The sequence below is a fragment of the Terrapene carolina genome, unplaced genomic scaffold (assembly GCF_002925995.2).
Source record: "Terrapene carolina triunguis isolate 2854851 unplaced genomic scaffold, T_m_triunguis-2.0 Scaffold130, whole genome shotgun sequence".
In the NCBI taxonomy this organism is placed as follows: Eukaryota; Metazoa; Chordata; order Testudines; family Emydidae; genus Terrapene; species Terrapene triunguis.
In genome coordinates this window covers 2,445,085-2,459,382 of record NW_020664481.1, presented here as the reverse complement: position 1 = coordinate 2,459,382, position 14,298 = coordinate 2,445,085, and the positions used below count along the sequence as shown (strand labels likewise).

At 59.1% G+C, this 14,298-nt stretch overlaps 1 protein-coding gene across 1 annotated transcript in view; it reads left to right on the top strand.

The window, feature by feature from the left end:
- The first annotated feature begins 1,108 nt into the window (after positions 1–1,108).
- LOC112107284 (bactericidal permeability-increasing protein-like) overlaps positions 1,109–14,298 on the top strand; it is a 14,052-nt gene continuing 862 nt past the window's right edge. Inside the window, exons 1-14 of the mRNA XM_026652890.1 lie at positions 1,109–1,211; positions 1,889–2,003; positions 4,507–4,635; positions 5,804–5,959; positions 6,944–7,007; positions 7,783–7,843; positions 8,221–8,312; positions 9,029–9,205; positions 9,865–9,924; positions 11,914–12,081; positions 12,320–12,387; positions 12,763–12,805; positions 13,598–13,661; positions 13,779–13,855. Of these exons, the coding sequence (XP_026508675.1) occupies positions 1,109–1,211; positions 1,889–2,003; positions 4,507–4,635; positions 5,804–5,959; positions 6,944–7,007; positions 7,783–7,843; positions 8,221–8,312; positions 9,029–9,205; positions 9,865–9,924; positions 11,914–12,081; positions 12,320–12,387; positions 12,763–12,805; positions 13,598–13,661; positions 13,779–13,855 (1,377 nt within the window). The remainder of the gene's footprint in view (positions 1,212–1,888; positions 2,004–4,506; positions 4,636–5,803; positions 5,960–6,943; positions 7,008–7,782; positions 7,844–8,220; positions 8,313–9,028; positions 9,206–9,864; positions 9,925–11,913; positions 12,082–12,319; positions 12,388–12,762; positions 12,806–13,597; positions 13,662–13,778; positions 13,856–14,298) is intronic.

The following is a 14,298-nucleotide window of genomic DNA, read 5'->3' as shown; positions in this document are numbered from 1 at the left end:
CTGCCATGGGGCCAACTCCTGTACCAGGCTCCCCCCACCAGGGGCCTGCCCAGCCGCCCCCGTAACATGCATGTGGGCATCACTGGTTTGTACAGCACCTGGCACAAGGGGGTCCTGGTCCAGGCCTGGGCTCCTAGGCGCTATGGTAGCACGGATAATAATACATTCTAATAGGGAGGGGCAGAGTATCCCCCATCGCCCACCTGCCTCTGCAGCATCAGGTGCTGCCCTGCTAGAGTCACTCCCAGGGATTGTGTCATGGGACTGTTCGCTCCTGGAGAGTGAGCGCTCCTCCTGGGCACACGACGTCAGCTCTGCCGCCTGCCTGGGTGACTGGAGAGTGATTCATAACTAGCAAACAGTGAGCAATGAACCCCCAACACGTGCATGACTGTGTGGATTCTGTGTTCATGCAAAGAGCAGCTGCTTCCCCAACAGCTTGTGTGAGAAAAAAAACCCCTTTGCAATCAGGGGCTCGGCTGGAAATAGGCAAATCCATCAGCCGGGCCTTTCTCTTGGTTTCCCCTTTGAGTCACCGTGTGGGGAAAGGACGCGGTTTCGATGGCAGGCCGCAGGAACAGCGTTTTAGCGTCACAGGCGGGGTGAAAAACGGCTCTGTTGCAAGGATCAGTAACAGTGGAAAGCACAAGAGACAAAGCTTTCCTGCCAAGTCATCAGAGGGGGCCAGACATCACAGCGTGTCCTCTCCAGCCAGCGACCCATATAAAATGTGGGGGTCGTGTCTTGGGTTTATCCCGGGTGTGCACTTGGAGTGACGGGTCTCATCAGGAGCTGAGGTACTGGCTAGGGTTGTATTCACGGGTCCCCAGGCTGTCTTCACTGTTCCAGACTTGCCAAGCTGCTCCGTGGGGAGAGAGAAAAGTGGTTTCCCATGGACGTGTCTCTTGCGGCAAAGGACTGGCCCAAAGTCATACTTTAGAGCTGAGCTGGGAACCCAGCCCCGTGCTGCAAGCGCCAGGCCTGTGGCTTTCCCATGGGAAGCTGTGGGATGGGTGCTGGGAGCGCTGGGCTGTCACATGCTGCTAGCCGCGTGCCTTTGTCTCCCTGCTCCAGGTGGTGAAGAGGATCCCAGCTCCGGTCCTAGAGGATGGTTTGGGCATTTGTCTTTGTTCTGCTGGGCTCTTGCTGTCGGGTGGAGGGAACCAATGCCGGCCTGAAAGGCAGAGTAACACAGAAGGGCCTGGAGTACGGTCAGTTATTACCCTGTTTGTTTTGCACTGGAATTGTGGCCTGTGCTCTCAGCCCGGAGACATCCCCAGGGCCCTGCTCTCCCTCGGAGCCGGAAACGGGCTGGCATCTCTTCCTTGGGATCCACGCTCTGGGAGCAGCCTCACCACTCACTGCAGCCCGTGCTGTATAGCAGAGAGGGACGACCTGGTTCAGCCAGCCTGGGGAACGTTCCCAGAGCACTCCTTCCCCTGCATGCCGTGGGGCAGCGTGGAAGGAGGATGTGAGACTGTCACCGCCTTCCTGTTCCCACGGCCCCAACCTGCTCCCTGCAGTGCCCTGCCACGGCCCCGGGCAGCTCCCTGCAGTGCTCTGCCACGGCCCCCGGCTGCTCCCCGCAGTGCTCTGCCACGGCCCCCGGCTGCTCCCCGCAGTGCCCAGCCACGGCCCACAGCGGCTCCCTGCAGTGCCCAGCCACGGCCCCCAGCTGCTCCCCGCAGTGCCCAGCCACAGCCCCCAGCGGCTCCCTGCAGTGCCCAGCCACGGCCCCCAGCGGCTCCCTGCAGTGCCCAGCCACGGCCCCCAGCTGCTCCCCGCAGTGCCCTGCCACGGCCCCCAGCGGCTGTCTGTGGGCCCTGCCACGGCCCCTGGAGGCTCTCCGTAGACCCTGTCGTGACCCCAGCCTGCTCTCTGATTCAAGGTCAGCAGTTCGGCCTGGAGGCGGTGAAGTCACTGCTGAAGAAGGAGCTCTTCCCGGATCTGAATGGTTCATACAACATCCCTCTCATCGGGGACGTGGGCTATTCCGTGTCCAGGTAAGAGCGCGGCTCCTTCTCCCTGGTGCTGGGGCCAGGAACGCACTCATTGCCCCCCCCTCCCACAGAATCAGTGGGGCTCCCAGGCCCTCTGCACTGGACAGCTCGGGCTCGTCACGGGGACTCCTGGGTCCTTTGATGAGAGTCGCTCGGGGCTGGGCATGGACAACGTAAGCTGGTTTAGTGCTGCAGGAGCTGCCACCTCACACATCCATCCATCCATCCATCCATCCATCCGTATGGAATAAGAGAATGCCCTCCCTCCATGGCCTGCCACTCCCCGGGGGCCCCGACCCCGCAGGAGACAGGCAGGATCTCATCGGAGGGGGTGTTCCCTCCCTTCCATGCCATGGGACTGGCGTTCTCAGCTGCGGGGTCGGGGCTGCCTGGCACCATGGTATTGCGGTCGGGTGGCCCAGTGGTGCAGGCACCAGCTGGGTTCAATCCCTGCTCCACCCCGGACTGCCTGTGTGCCCTTGGGCCACGTGCACTATGTAAGGGGACTGTTGGGCCCGCACTGAAACTCTGTGCGGGTTGTTTGGTTGGTCCTCACCCAGTACCAAAAGAAAGGGGGAGGGCCAATGGGAAATCAGGACCCTGAGACTGATAGTCCCCAGGGCCAACGGGGAGAGGGCAATGCTCCAGGTCAGGCTGATTGACAGGGCAGCCAGGCCAATGAGGGAGCCAGGAGCGTGGTGTCCCGTGTGAGGTGGAACGGCCGGGCCGGAGGGGCAGAGCTAAGGGGAGAGCAGGAGCCCAGCTGGGCTGAGAGCAGGGCCCGAGCCGGGGCCAGAGGAGCAGCCCCGGGAGCTGAGCTGGAGGCAGGGTGCGAGCGGGGCTGAGGCCGGGGCCGGGGCCGGGGCCGGGGCCATGCAGAGCCAGGCGCGTGAGCGGCTGGGGAGTCCAGGAGCCCCGGGCCCCAGGCCCAGCCCAGGGAGGCCCCAGGCACGAGGACTTGCAGGCCAGGCTGGGAGGGGCTCGTGACCCTGACGGGGGCAAGGCTGCGGGGACGGGCCCTGCCCCCTAGCACCTGCGGGCGTGTGGGCACCGCCAGAGCAGGGTGTAAGCCCTGGTGTCATGGCAGCGCAGCCAGGGCCTGGGCAGGGGCGTGGGACCTGCGAGGAGCAGGCTGGGAACGTCCCTGCGCCCCCGAGACGGCCGGCTGCGGTGTCCCAGGCCCACGGGGCAGGGTGACATGTTTCCCTTTCACCTACCCCGTTTTTTTTAATTGGTTGCTGTTTAAAAAATTTTATTTGCTTGAACTCAGTGCGGTGAGCAGTGGGGCAGGGAAGTGTCTGGTGCAGAGACAGTGCCCCGGAGTGGGGACACCCTAGCCCCTGTCCGACGTGATCACGACAAGACTAGGGGCCCAGCCCCCCAGGAATCCTGGGCCCAGCCATGTCGGGGTTACGAGGACTCTGCCACACGGGAGAGAGGAGGGGAGCCCTTGAGGTCAGGCAGGCCCATGTGTAAAGGAAGTGGGAGCGAGGACTCAGATCGTTTCGCTAGCCCATTTCACCGGGGTAGTGTATAAACCAGGAAAGGTCCCCACAATAGTGGGACCATTCCCCCACTTACAATTAGATGGTGAGGTGCCCAGATGCTGCGGTGATGGGTATTTTAGCTAGCTGAACTGTCCCTGCTGGCCATCTCTGTAACAGTCTTACCTCCAGCTCAGTGACCCTGGCCGCAGGACGGTGCCGGGGCTCTGAGCCATGAGCTGCTTCACAGAACCTGTAACCTTTGCCTCCAAGATCAGTCAGATGTCCTGCTCTCTGGGTAGTGCCCACCGTCACTCAACTGCTGTGACTCCAAACTGCACCCGGATGGCCAGGGCTGGAGCTCGATGCACCGAGCTGGTTTAGGTGCATTAGAAATTAGGCACCTGAGTGTTTTTCTTGAACTTCCTCCGCTAACAAATCCTCTCAAAGCCTCCCATTCCCTCACACCTAGTCCACTCAGGCCGATCCCCCGCCTTCCCTCTGTGAGTGTCACACGCTCATCTCCCCTGCATAGGTGATCCCAACTGACCTGCTTCCTTGTCTCACACCCCACCCAGAGAGCTCTGCCCTGACTCACTCTAACACACACACACACACACACACACACACACACACACGACACACCCATAGATCTGACCTGCTTTCTCTCTCTCTCCCACACTCCCAGGATGCAGCAGCTGCAATAAATGTCCCTTTTCCCACGTTGCTAAAACCAGTGCTGCTCCCCGAGTGTTCTCCTGAAAATTGTGGCCAAACACCCACACATACATACATATGCACACCTACCCGCATGCACACACACAGGCACACACACATCCATATGCAGATGTGTGCGTGCACACACACAGCCCCTCCCTCCCCAAACACACACACACTGTGGAGCGTGGCACAGAGGTTCCTGCAAGTTCCCGAGGTCCCCATGACAAGCTGTTCCTGGGGCGTGTGGAGGAGCATTTGGCCTTAGGGCAGTCGGGCTGATGGGTCTTTCTGCTGCTTCGCAGGATCCAGATTCAAGAGCTGCAGCTGAATGAGTCAGTCGTAAGCTTCTCCGAGGGGACAGGCGTGAGGCTCGTGGTCAGCAATGCCCGCATCCGGCTCCGCGGTGTCTGGCGAGTGAAAGTTCTGTTCGTGTAAGAGCTGCTCTGCTGCTGGTGCAGCCACTGGGAGCCCTCCATAGCCCCAGGGACAACGGGGACCCCACCTCCACACTCCCCTCAGCTCCCCAAACTCCCACCCAGGGCCAGAGCCAGCTCAGATGCCATGTGCTATTCTCCACCATAACCAGAGCTGGGTCATCTCCACTGGGCGGGGGCTCTGGGGCGCGCACCTGCAGATGTGATTTGCCCAGCCTGACCGTGGCCTCGTGGGAAGGGCAGGGGGGCTGGCGCTGGCACTAGAGATGCTGACACAGGGTCTGGGCAGAGGCCAGTTTTGCTCCGGGCAGCAGTCGGATGGGGCCCCGCTTTGCAGCTGATGTCTCCAGTGCCGCCCTGCGGTGCAACCCCAGGAGGGTAACGTTGAGCCTCCTTCCTGCCTGTGCTGAGAGCACTGATCCCCCTGCAACGGTTACCAGCTCCTTAGCCCCCCACAGGGCCCGGCATTGGTTGGGGGCCCCAAGCCCTGCAGAGCCCTCATTTCTTCACTCGGTCAATGGGTCTAAAAAGATGCGAGTCCCTTTGCTAAAGGAACCAAGGGAAGGGAGCACCAGATGCCTTCTCCTTTGTGGACATATTGTTCCCCGGGGCCATCGGTGACACAGCCCGGGGGGGTGTTCCTGCTACCTGAACCTTGGTGCAGGAGCATAGCTGGAAGGGCAAGAGGGAACCTCCCCTGCCATGCCCTGGCTCCCCTCCGTGGCTGCACAGGTACAGGGAGGGAGGGAGGGGCAGATTGGGAGGCGCTGCTCTGGGGCGATGGAACAGAAGGTAGGGAAAGGAGGTGACGACTCCGTGCTGGGGTAGTGGCACATTCTGGGCAAGGGGTGCTGAGTGCAGCTACTAGGGGGGCAGCTGCCCTCACAGAAACCACGGGCACAGCTGGCAGCCTTGTGGGCAGGTGAGCAGAGAGGCCAAGGCCTGGATGGGTCCTGGGGGCACTGCTCCCCCAACCCCTGGAGGAAGTCCCTGCAGCGCAGGGCAGTGCGGGAAGCTTTCTCCCTCTGCAGGTACAGCTCCGACTCCGCTCTCCAGTGCCGTCTCCCTGGGGCTCTCACCCCAGCCTCTGGGCCCGTAGCTAGGGCAGACCGAGCTCCACTAGCCGGCAGGTGCTAAACTGCCCTGTGCTTTCCTCCCTTCCCAGACCCGACAGCGGCTCCTTTGACCTGAGCGTGAGCGACCTGTCCCTCTCCACTGAGCTGGGGGTGAGCAGGGATGACAGTGGCCGTCCCCAGGTGTGGAGCACCAACTGCCGCTCCAGCATCGGGAGGCTGGATGTGAAGTTCCATGATGGAGCCAGGTGAGTTCTGGCTTTCTGAGGCCCTGCTACATCCCTTACCCCCGAGCTGGGCTCAGCTAGGCTGCTTATACTGTCAGCCCCCTTACGGGGGGGCACGCTCGCTGGGGGGGGGGGCTGCGCTCTGCACATCACGGCCTCTCTATCCCACAGAGCCCGGGCCTGCTCACTGGCTGCACCTGGTGTGGAAAGCACCATGCTGAGGCTTGGACCACAGGGCTGGCTGGGAGATGGGGGCAGGTTCAGAGCAGTCTTTTCAGAGGGGGAGTTGGGACCAGATCATGTCCATGGTTTTATTCCTCTAGGTCAGGGTGTCAGAGTCACTCTGCCGTGGGAGGCCAAACTACATTTTTACTTACGGTCTGTGGCCAGGCCGATGACATATGGGGCAAGTCCCTCCATCCCCCCAGATCTCCCATTGGCCAATAGCAGAGTTGCACAAAGAGGGAGGTTACAATATGGCCCTTGTGTACTAAGTGAGCCAGAAACGGGCCAAGTCACTCTTGTCCTCAGCCTCAGACCGTGGGAAAGGCGACGCGGGTCTCTGCAGGGCTGGAGCGCAGCCTGCCTGTTTGCTTGGCCACTGCCACGTGCAGTTACCCAGTCTGAAATTGTGCAAACAGTGACACACCTAGATCACTGAAAATCGGGGTCGTGGTGAGCCAGTGCCATAGGCGTAAATGTCAGTATCCCCTGGAGATGAATGGGGGCAGGTCACATCCCCTAGAGCTGTGGTTTCAGGCTGTCTGCAGACTCAGGAAGATGCCACTGCAAGCGCTTGCACTTGATAGTGAATGGAGGTCAGTGGAGTTTCGTCCCAAGGCTTTGAAGAGGTTGACTGTTCAGAGTGGGATTTGCCAATGCTCTGGGTGCTGCCCTAGACAGCCCTGGGAGTGTTACGGAACTGGGCCAGCGCTGAGTGCTTCGGGAGCCCCCGCCCATAGCTCTGCGCTAAGCACTGACTCTTCTCCTTCTCTCTCCCCACAGCTGGCTTTACAATCTGTTCACGGGGGCTCTCCAGGCACCCCTGCGGTATGAAGTAAATAGGCAGGTGAGTGTTCACCCTGCTGAGAGCAGCTCCCCGGCCCTGTCTGCCAGGACTCGGGAGGTAGGAGGAGGGTGAGATCCGCAAATGCTGAACAAGTGTCTTCCTTCCCGGCCTCTCCTGCCAAGCACTAAACTCATTCGCTCACTGCTACTAGGGGAGCTGCTGGGTACAAGGCCCTCCAAACACACGTTATCAGCAGGGCTTGCTCCTACACCTTCAGCACAGCGGCACAGACCTTTCTCGCTTGAGCTAAAGGAGTAACTCCACTCGCTGGCAGCATGGTAGGCTGTTATCCACTATTGGATCGGGCCACTAGAGCGAGATGTTGGCCAGTGTGTTACACTTAGCCTTATTGTACCAGTGCAGGTCACTTCAGGCCTCCTGCTTAACGTACCTGGTACATGGGGCAAAATATGGTCCCACTACCATCCCTGCCCCTGTGTGTCATGCTGGACACCTCTTCGTCCTGGGGCAGCGGAGAGCAGCTCCGCTGCTGGGGTGGGGATTGTATCAGTGTTTCTAGTTGAAACCCAGCTGAGAACCCCAAGGCCATTCTGTCCAGAGCAGTGTTCTAAACCTGAGGACGCGACAAGGAAAGGACGGAAGGAAATTAAACAGGAGTTGATTAGAACGTATCCACACACCCTCCCCATTCACCTTACGGCTGATCCTGCTTTTCTGTCAAAACAGCTCCTCCATGGCCCCACAAGAGCCCCTGGCCTGTTCTTTCCTCTGGGAAAGGGTTTCTGAATCTGTAATGTTCTCTTTTTCCATCCAGCTCTGTCCTGAGCTCGGGAAAGGGATCAGTGATCTGGAGCGAGTCCTGAAGACCATGCAAGGTAGGAACTGGGAGCCATGGAGACCTGTAGCAACATGGGGGGCAGATGGGATGAGTCGTCTGAAAGCCTGAGAATTGGGGCAAATATCAGGGAATCCTTAGGTGGGGAATCAGGGTGTGAGGCAGCAGGATGGGAACGGGCAGCTCAGGCTGAATCTGGGCCAAAACCTAGACTGAATCCAGGGTGCGAATTCAACTCAGCTGGTGATTAAGAAGAAATGAAAAAAGACAGGCTGGTCCTGGTCCCCCAGCTTTTTCCAGGGGGCGTCGGGCTTGACTCAGACGAGCTGTCTGGGCGCTATTGACCTGGGAGGGGATATGAGGACTCACCGCTTTGGATTGTACTGCAGTGTTCCTCTGTCTCTGGCTTCTCTGCAGTCTCAGCCCAGATCGACCCCTTTGCTGCAATTGACTACTCCTTGGTGAACAAGCCAGTGATTGCCAGGGAGCATGGAGACATGGACCTGAAGGTAAAGCAGCCAGGCTGGGCACCAGGCTCCCTTCAGGGAGGAGGTAGACTTCCCAGAACATTGTGGACGTCTTCTGGCCCAGATCTGCTGGGAGCAGGACACCTGCCAAGCAATAAAGCGACTGCCTGGGCTGAGAAAAAGGGACGTTTGTCAAGGGAAAATCTGCTCCTCAGGGGCAAAGTGGGAACATCTAAACCTATGACTCTCCTGCTGGCCGTGCTGCCTACGCAGAGTGCAGTCCCGCTGGCTGGGCACTGCACCCCTCCCTGGGCAGAGCTGCCAGTGCGACTTGCCCCTCCATGGACCCACACCTACCCCTGACCCCAGTCAGGTTCGGTCGCTCCCCATTAGGGCTGATTGCCTGTCTCTGGAGGGATGGAGCCTGCAGCTTCCTGCTTTTCTCAGGCCCCCTGTGACACCTCAGGCCAGAGGGACATTAGATCATCTGCTCTCACCTCCTGTTTTGCCAGGCCAGAGAGTGCCCCCGTCCCACTTGCATTGAGCCTAGTGACTTGTGTTGGGCTAAAGCAGATCTGCTGTTCTGTGGACCGCCCTGGACATGCCGGCAGAGCCAGGCACGTGTGGCTGAGTCCCAAATCCACGTTATTGCCCAGCAGTTGCTGTGATTGTCTCCTGAGTGGCCCACCCAGGCCTGACCCAGCAGTCGCCCCATCCCCGGGGGTGGCGCGTAACATGTCCTGTCTCCGTCCCTCCAGGGTGAGTTCTATGGCGTGGGCAAGCACAGAGAGAGCCCCTTCTCCCCCGCCCCCTTCCTGCTGCCCGACGAGGGTGACCACATGCTGCTCCTCGGCCTCTCCGAGTTCTCGGCCAACTCGGCTGCGTTCGTCTACTTCACGGCGGGGACCTTGCGGAAAAACTTCAGGGACGACATGGTACGGCGCTGGGGCAGCCAGCGATGTAGGACGAGGGAGGGGCCACTCTGCTTTCTGGGCGGGAGCAGCGGGGAGCCCCCTCCTCTCCCTGATTTGGCTAAGCAGCTCCCAGTACATCTCCCCCTTCCTCCATGACTGGTGCGGTGAACACTCCCCCTGCTCTTTCAGCCCCAGAATAGGGTGACGCTCAGGAGCCCATGGGCCCTGTCCAGCTCTTTCCCGAGAGCTGCATCCAGTCGCTGCAGGAGATTTTGCCATATGATTTCAGTGCTGGCTGGAGGGGAGGCTGTTTATCTACGGAGCGGGTGCAGCACCAAAGCCAGCGTGCCCCAGCCGTGCCCAGGAGGGGACCGCAGCGTTGCCACCCATCTAGGTTCTCCCAGGCTCGGCCCTCGTTTGGGGTTGCTGACCTGGGAGAGCTGTACGGGTGCTCAGTGCAGGCTGCCAGCTGGCAGGTTTCTGGGCTCAGCATCATCCCGGATGTCCTGGGTTTTTGCATCTCAGAGGTGGCAGCCCTAGGGGAGTTGAGGGCAGAGCAGCTCCAGGCAGAAGGCCGCCCCGCCCATTGGCAGCCTCCCCCGCCTGTCCCGGGTGGCTGTTGCTCAAGCACTGGCACGTGCTCCCCCAGCAACGTGGTGTCTCGCGTGTTTGTGTTGCAGATCCCGAAGCACTCCCCCGTCCGGCTGAACACACAGAGCGTGGGGCTGTTCTGCCCAGAGGTGAGTCAGCTGGGGCAGCTGTTATACAGACAAAACTACACAGGATCGTTTCAGGGGGCAAGACAAAGATGCCACCTTTATTATGATAACAATTTGATCTATAACCACTAGCTAATACCTTAATACTTATACACACACACACAGACACACACAGACACACACCAAATGTTCTGCGGCTGCTAGCTAGATAATTACCAGTCCTGAATGTAGCTTGGGTTCGTAGCTTGTGGCGGCTAACTGGCCAGGAAAGCTGGGCACGAGGAAGGGCAGGGTCTCTGTTGGGCATGCACCGATGCCCTTCCATGTTGGCAGTAGAATGTTACCCTCCAAAGTCTCCCATGTCACCCATCCTTTTTTGTAGGCTTTAGTTTGAATTCAGAGTCTATGGGTCTTGCTGTGTCAGGCTGCCTCTGGGTTTTGGTGATTGATCACCCCGTGACTTTCAGCCTTGGACCTGGCTTTGATCTTCCTTCTATTGTACCTTTGTTCTTCTCTTTTTGGGGTGGACTCTTCTTACTTTGTTAGGGCTGTTGTCTGCATCTTCAGCCCTTGGTGTCTGAACTCTGTTTCATCAGGACAGGCTGGGGCTGGAGGTTGATTCCATCATTCATACATACCTCATTCACACATCTAAACTAAACTAAACTAAACTAAGATTACAGCAGGGTTTGCAACAATGAAGGTTTGCAGCAGTGAGCTTTTACAAAATGGAGTGAGCGTTTTAAAATGGGGTTTGAATTACAATATGGCAAACAGTGAACAGAAGTTACAATTGTCACATAGTGTGGGGGAGTCAGGGCCCTGCACCCCTCTTCCTGCGATTCCCCGGGACTCTCAGCCGGCCAGTAAAACAGAAAGTTTATTAGATGACAAGAACATGGTCCCAAGCAGATCGTGTAGGTACAACCAGAACCCCTCAGCCAGGTCCCTCTGGGGGCTTTAGGGAGCTTAGACCCCAGCTTGGGGTTCCCTGTGTTGCACCACCCAGCCCAAGACTGAAACCAAACCAAAACTCCTCCAGCAGCTTTCTCCCCCCTCGCCTCTGCTCCTCCTCTCCTTTGTTCAGTCTCCCGGGCAGAAGGTGTCACTTCTCCCACCCCCCTTCCTGGCTCAGGTTACAGCTCAGGTAGCTTCCTTCAAGGGAAGTCCCCCATCCCCAATGCAACCCCCCTGCAACATTCCCAGGTCAAATCTGCCCGCTCCCTACTGCGTCACAACAGTATAGACAAGTGTAGTGGATGGCAAAGAGTGAGCAGAAGTTACAATGTAGGCAAGTGTAATGAATGGTGAACAGAAGTTACAATCCTGAAACAGTGCAAGTCTCAGTGATTTAAGCAGGAATTGGATTGATAGTGAAACTTACAAAGGCAGCCGGCTGAACAACTGTGGCTCTTAACAAGCAGCTTAATTGAGCTGAGCAGCAGCGGACTTAGGAGCTCAACAAGTGGCTTAATTATCAAATAGCCAGTTATTGGGGAAACCGGTTTTATGAATGAATGTTGTTTCATTCATAAAACTTTACTTATGAAGTTACATTAATAAAGTGAACAATTAAAAACAATTTCATTGATCAGTTCTACACAGCTCTTGTGCCCTCCCCGCTGCGCCTGGCATCGTTAAACCCCGACCCTGGGGAGGGCACCAGAAGGCTGGGCTCCCAGGCTGGCTCACACATAACGGACAGGCTGTGCTCATCCTGACTCTTCCTCGGCCCTCTGGGAGTTCAGACCCCCGCCCGCGAAGGGAGAGGGGAAGGGGGTCACGTGCCCATGGCCGAGGGTCGGGGTCATGCAGTCCCAGAGGGTGTGAGTTAGGGCTCAGGGCCATGTACACACGGGGTGTACGTACGGGGGGACGGGGCGAGGCTGCACGGCTGGGGGGAGGATGGTATCCCGTGCCCCGGACGGCGGGATGTCTCTCTGGCTCGGGGCTGGTCACTGGCTGTTTCTGTCCATCTCACGGGACGCTCTGTTGCTCTCCCTGGCTCAGCTGAAGAAGCTCTACCCCGACATGCCCATGGAGCTGCACCTGTTTGCCCGCAAGCAGCCCCTGCTGACCTGCCGCCCGGACAGCCTGGACCTGGCCCTGTTCGGCACAGCCGAGGCCTTCGTCGTCCTGCCAAATGCCACCCTGGCCTCGGCCTTCCTGCTGGACCTGGTAAGTGCTGGGCACAGCCCTGGGCCCATTCGCCTGGCATCCTGGATCCCTCTCTCCGAGGGGCCCAGGCGTATGGGTGCAGGGCTGGCATGGCCCCAGCTCTCCGGGACCTGGGGTGTTGGAGGAGGGCTGGGGCCCTGTGCTCTGGGAGGGGATGGATATTGTGGGGCCTCCGGGGCCATGTTTTAACTGCTCTTGCTGATAACAAGAATCTAATAACGTCTCTCTTTGTTGGCAGGATGCCAGCCTGGCCGGGCAGCTGCATCTCGACTCAGCCAAGGTCGGGGGCTCCGTGGCTCTGACTGAGTGAGTCTGGGGCTTGTCTGGAGCCTCCCCTCCCCTGCCCCCAACCCCAGGGTTATGTCCCAGCCCGGGGCCCTCTCCCACGAGAGGTTCTATCCCCTGGAGTTTATAGCCCAGCCCCAATCTGGGATTTATATCCCAGCCGGACACCTCCACCCCAGGGGCTTAGGTCTCAGCCCTGGGGGTCCCATCCCAGCTGGGAGCCCCACTCCTCCCCGCCCAGCGAGAAACCCAACTCCGAGCCCTCCCAGCCGCGCTGCGTCTCCTGAGCTCAGCCTCCCCTTCGGCGCCCGGCCTGGCTCCGTGGGACACTGTGAGCCGCTACCGCTGTGGGGAGACCCCGCTCAGCCCTGACCTTTGTCTCTGTGTCTCCAACAGCTTCAGCCTGTCCGTGGTGCGGTCCCATGTCGGCTCAGTCCAGGTGAGCCATGCCAGCAGCAGGGGCTGGGCGGGCGGCAGGGAATGGTAGGACGAGGCAGTTTCCAGGGGCACATTGTGCGCAGCCCTTCCTCAGGCAAAGCTGCCACTGAACTGCAAGGGGAGATTGGCCTGAGGCCCGCGGGGCGTTGAGCTCTGACTGCACGTATAAAATAACAGCAGCCACGCAGATACCAGTGCGGCTAGAGCGCACCCCCGCGACGCACTGGGCGTGTGTGACACCGACAGACCCCGGTCATCAGCGGACGGGATCCAACCTGGGGCCTCTGGAGCCTAGTGCATGAGCCTCTGCTGTATGAGCTGCCTGGCCCTCAGCTAAGGCTGGCGTAGATTAATTAACCCCTAAGTGGCCTTGGTGCCACTAGATGGGACAGAACCACCCCCAGGAGGTGTGTGAGTTACACGTGTGCACACAGTATACATACACACTCAGAGCCTGTCACTCCCAGTGGCATGACACCCGCTCCCACATACACTCATCCATAGCCTGTCACCCTCCCTCCTACAGTCGCTCCCACTCACATACAGCCTCTCCTTCCCCTTGTTCCCACACTTACCCCAGCACCGTTAGCGCCCCACGCCTGGCCATTGCACACACAGCTCCTCTCTGGCACTGCCCAGCTGGGTCACATGGTGTCCCCCCAGCACACAGACAGCTGCTGTGCCCCCTGGCCCACACAGACTCAGGAGCAGAGGGCACGGCCCCGGGGAGCCCACGGAACCGGGCTCTGCCCCACACCGTGGCAGCTCTCACCAGCTGGATTGTGTTCCGCAGGTGAAGACGCTGGAGACCCTGCTGAAGCTTGCACTGCGGATAGTTGCATTGCCGATGGCGAACAGTGAGTCCTGCCACATTTCCGCACCCCGTGTCCCTGCTCTCGGGGTAGCAGTCCCCCTCCCGGCCGCCCACGGGCTCTGGGTCCTCCCCCTAACCAGGGCTCCTTTCGTCTCCCCAGAGAAGCTGAAGAAAGGATTCCCTCTGCCCAGCGTCTATAACCTCAGCCTGGTGAATCCCCATGTCAAAATCAACCAGGTAGGGATCAGCCATGGCCGTGGCTCCACGTCGTCCCCAGTGTCTGCACTGGGAACCCCCAAGCCCATGGCCAGGTGTCTTTTCAGATTGGTGGGGGGGGGGGGATCTTTGACCGTGATTCCAGGGGCTACCTGAAAACTCTCCTATTTTTTGGCAGACAACTTAGCAATTATCTGACAGAGCACTGTTTCTAATTCCTATATAGAAGAAAGAAAATTAAATCAATATTAGCCCCACTCACCTCTAATACCAACATGTTCTGACATCTTGTGGCCAGTCACTTAAGGGACACTGGTTAGGTTTAAAATTGTAATGTCTATTCTTACTCTGTTACTAATTCTGCGGGGAGAGAGACCCCGTCAGGACTCCTGGGTTCTACTTCAGCTCTGGGAGGGGAGTGGGGTCTAGTGAGTTACAGCAGGGGGAAGATACATCTGGGGTCT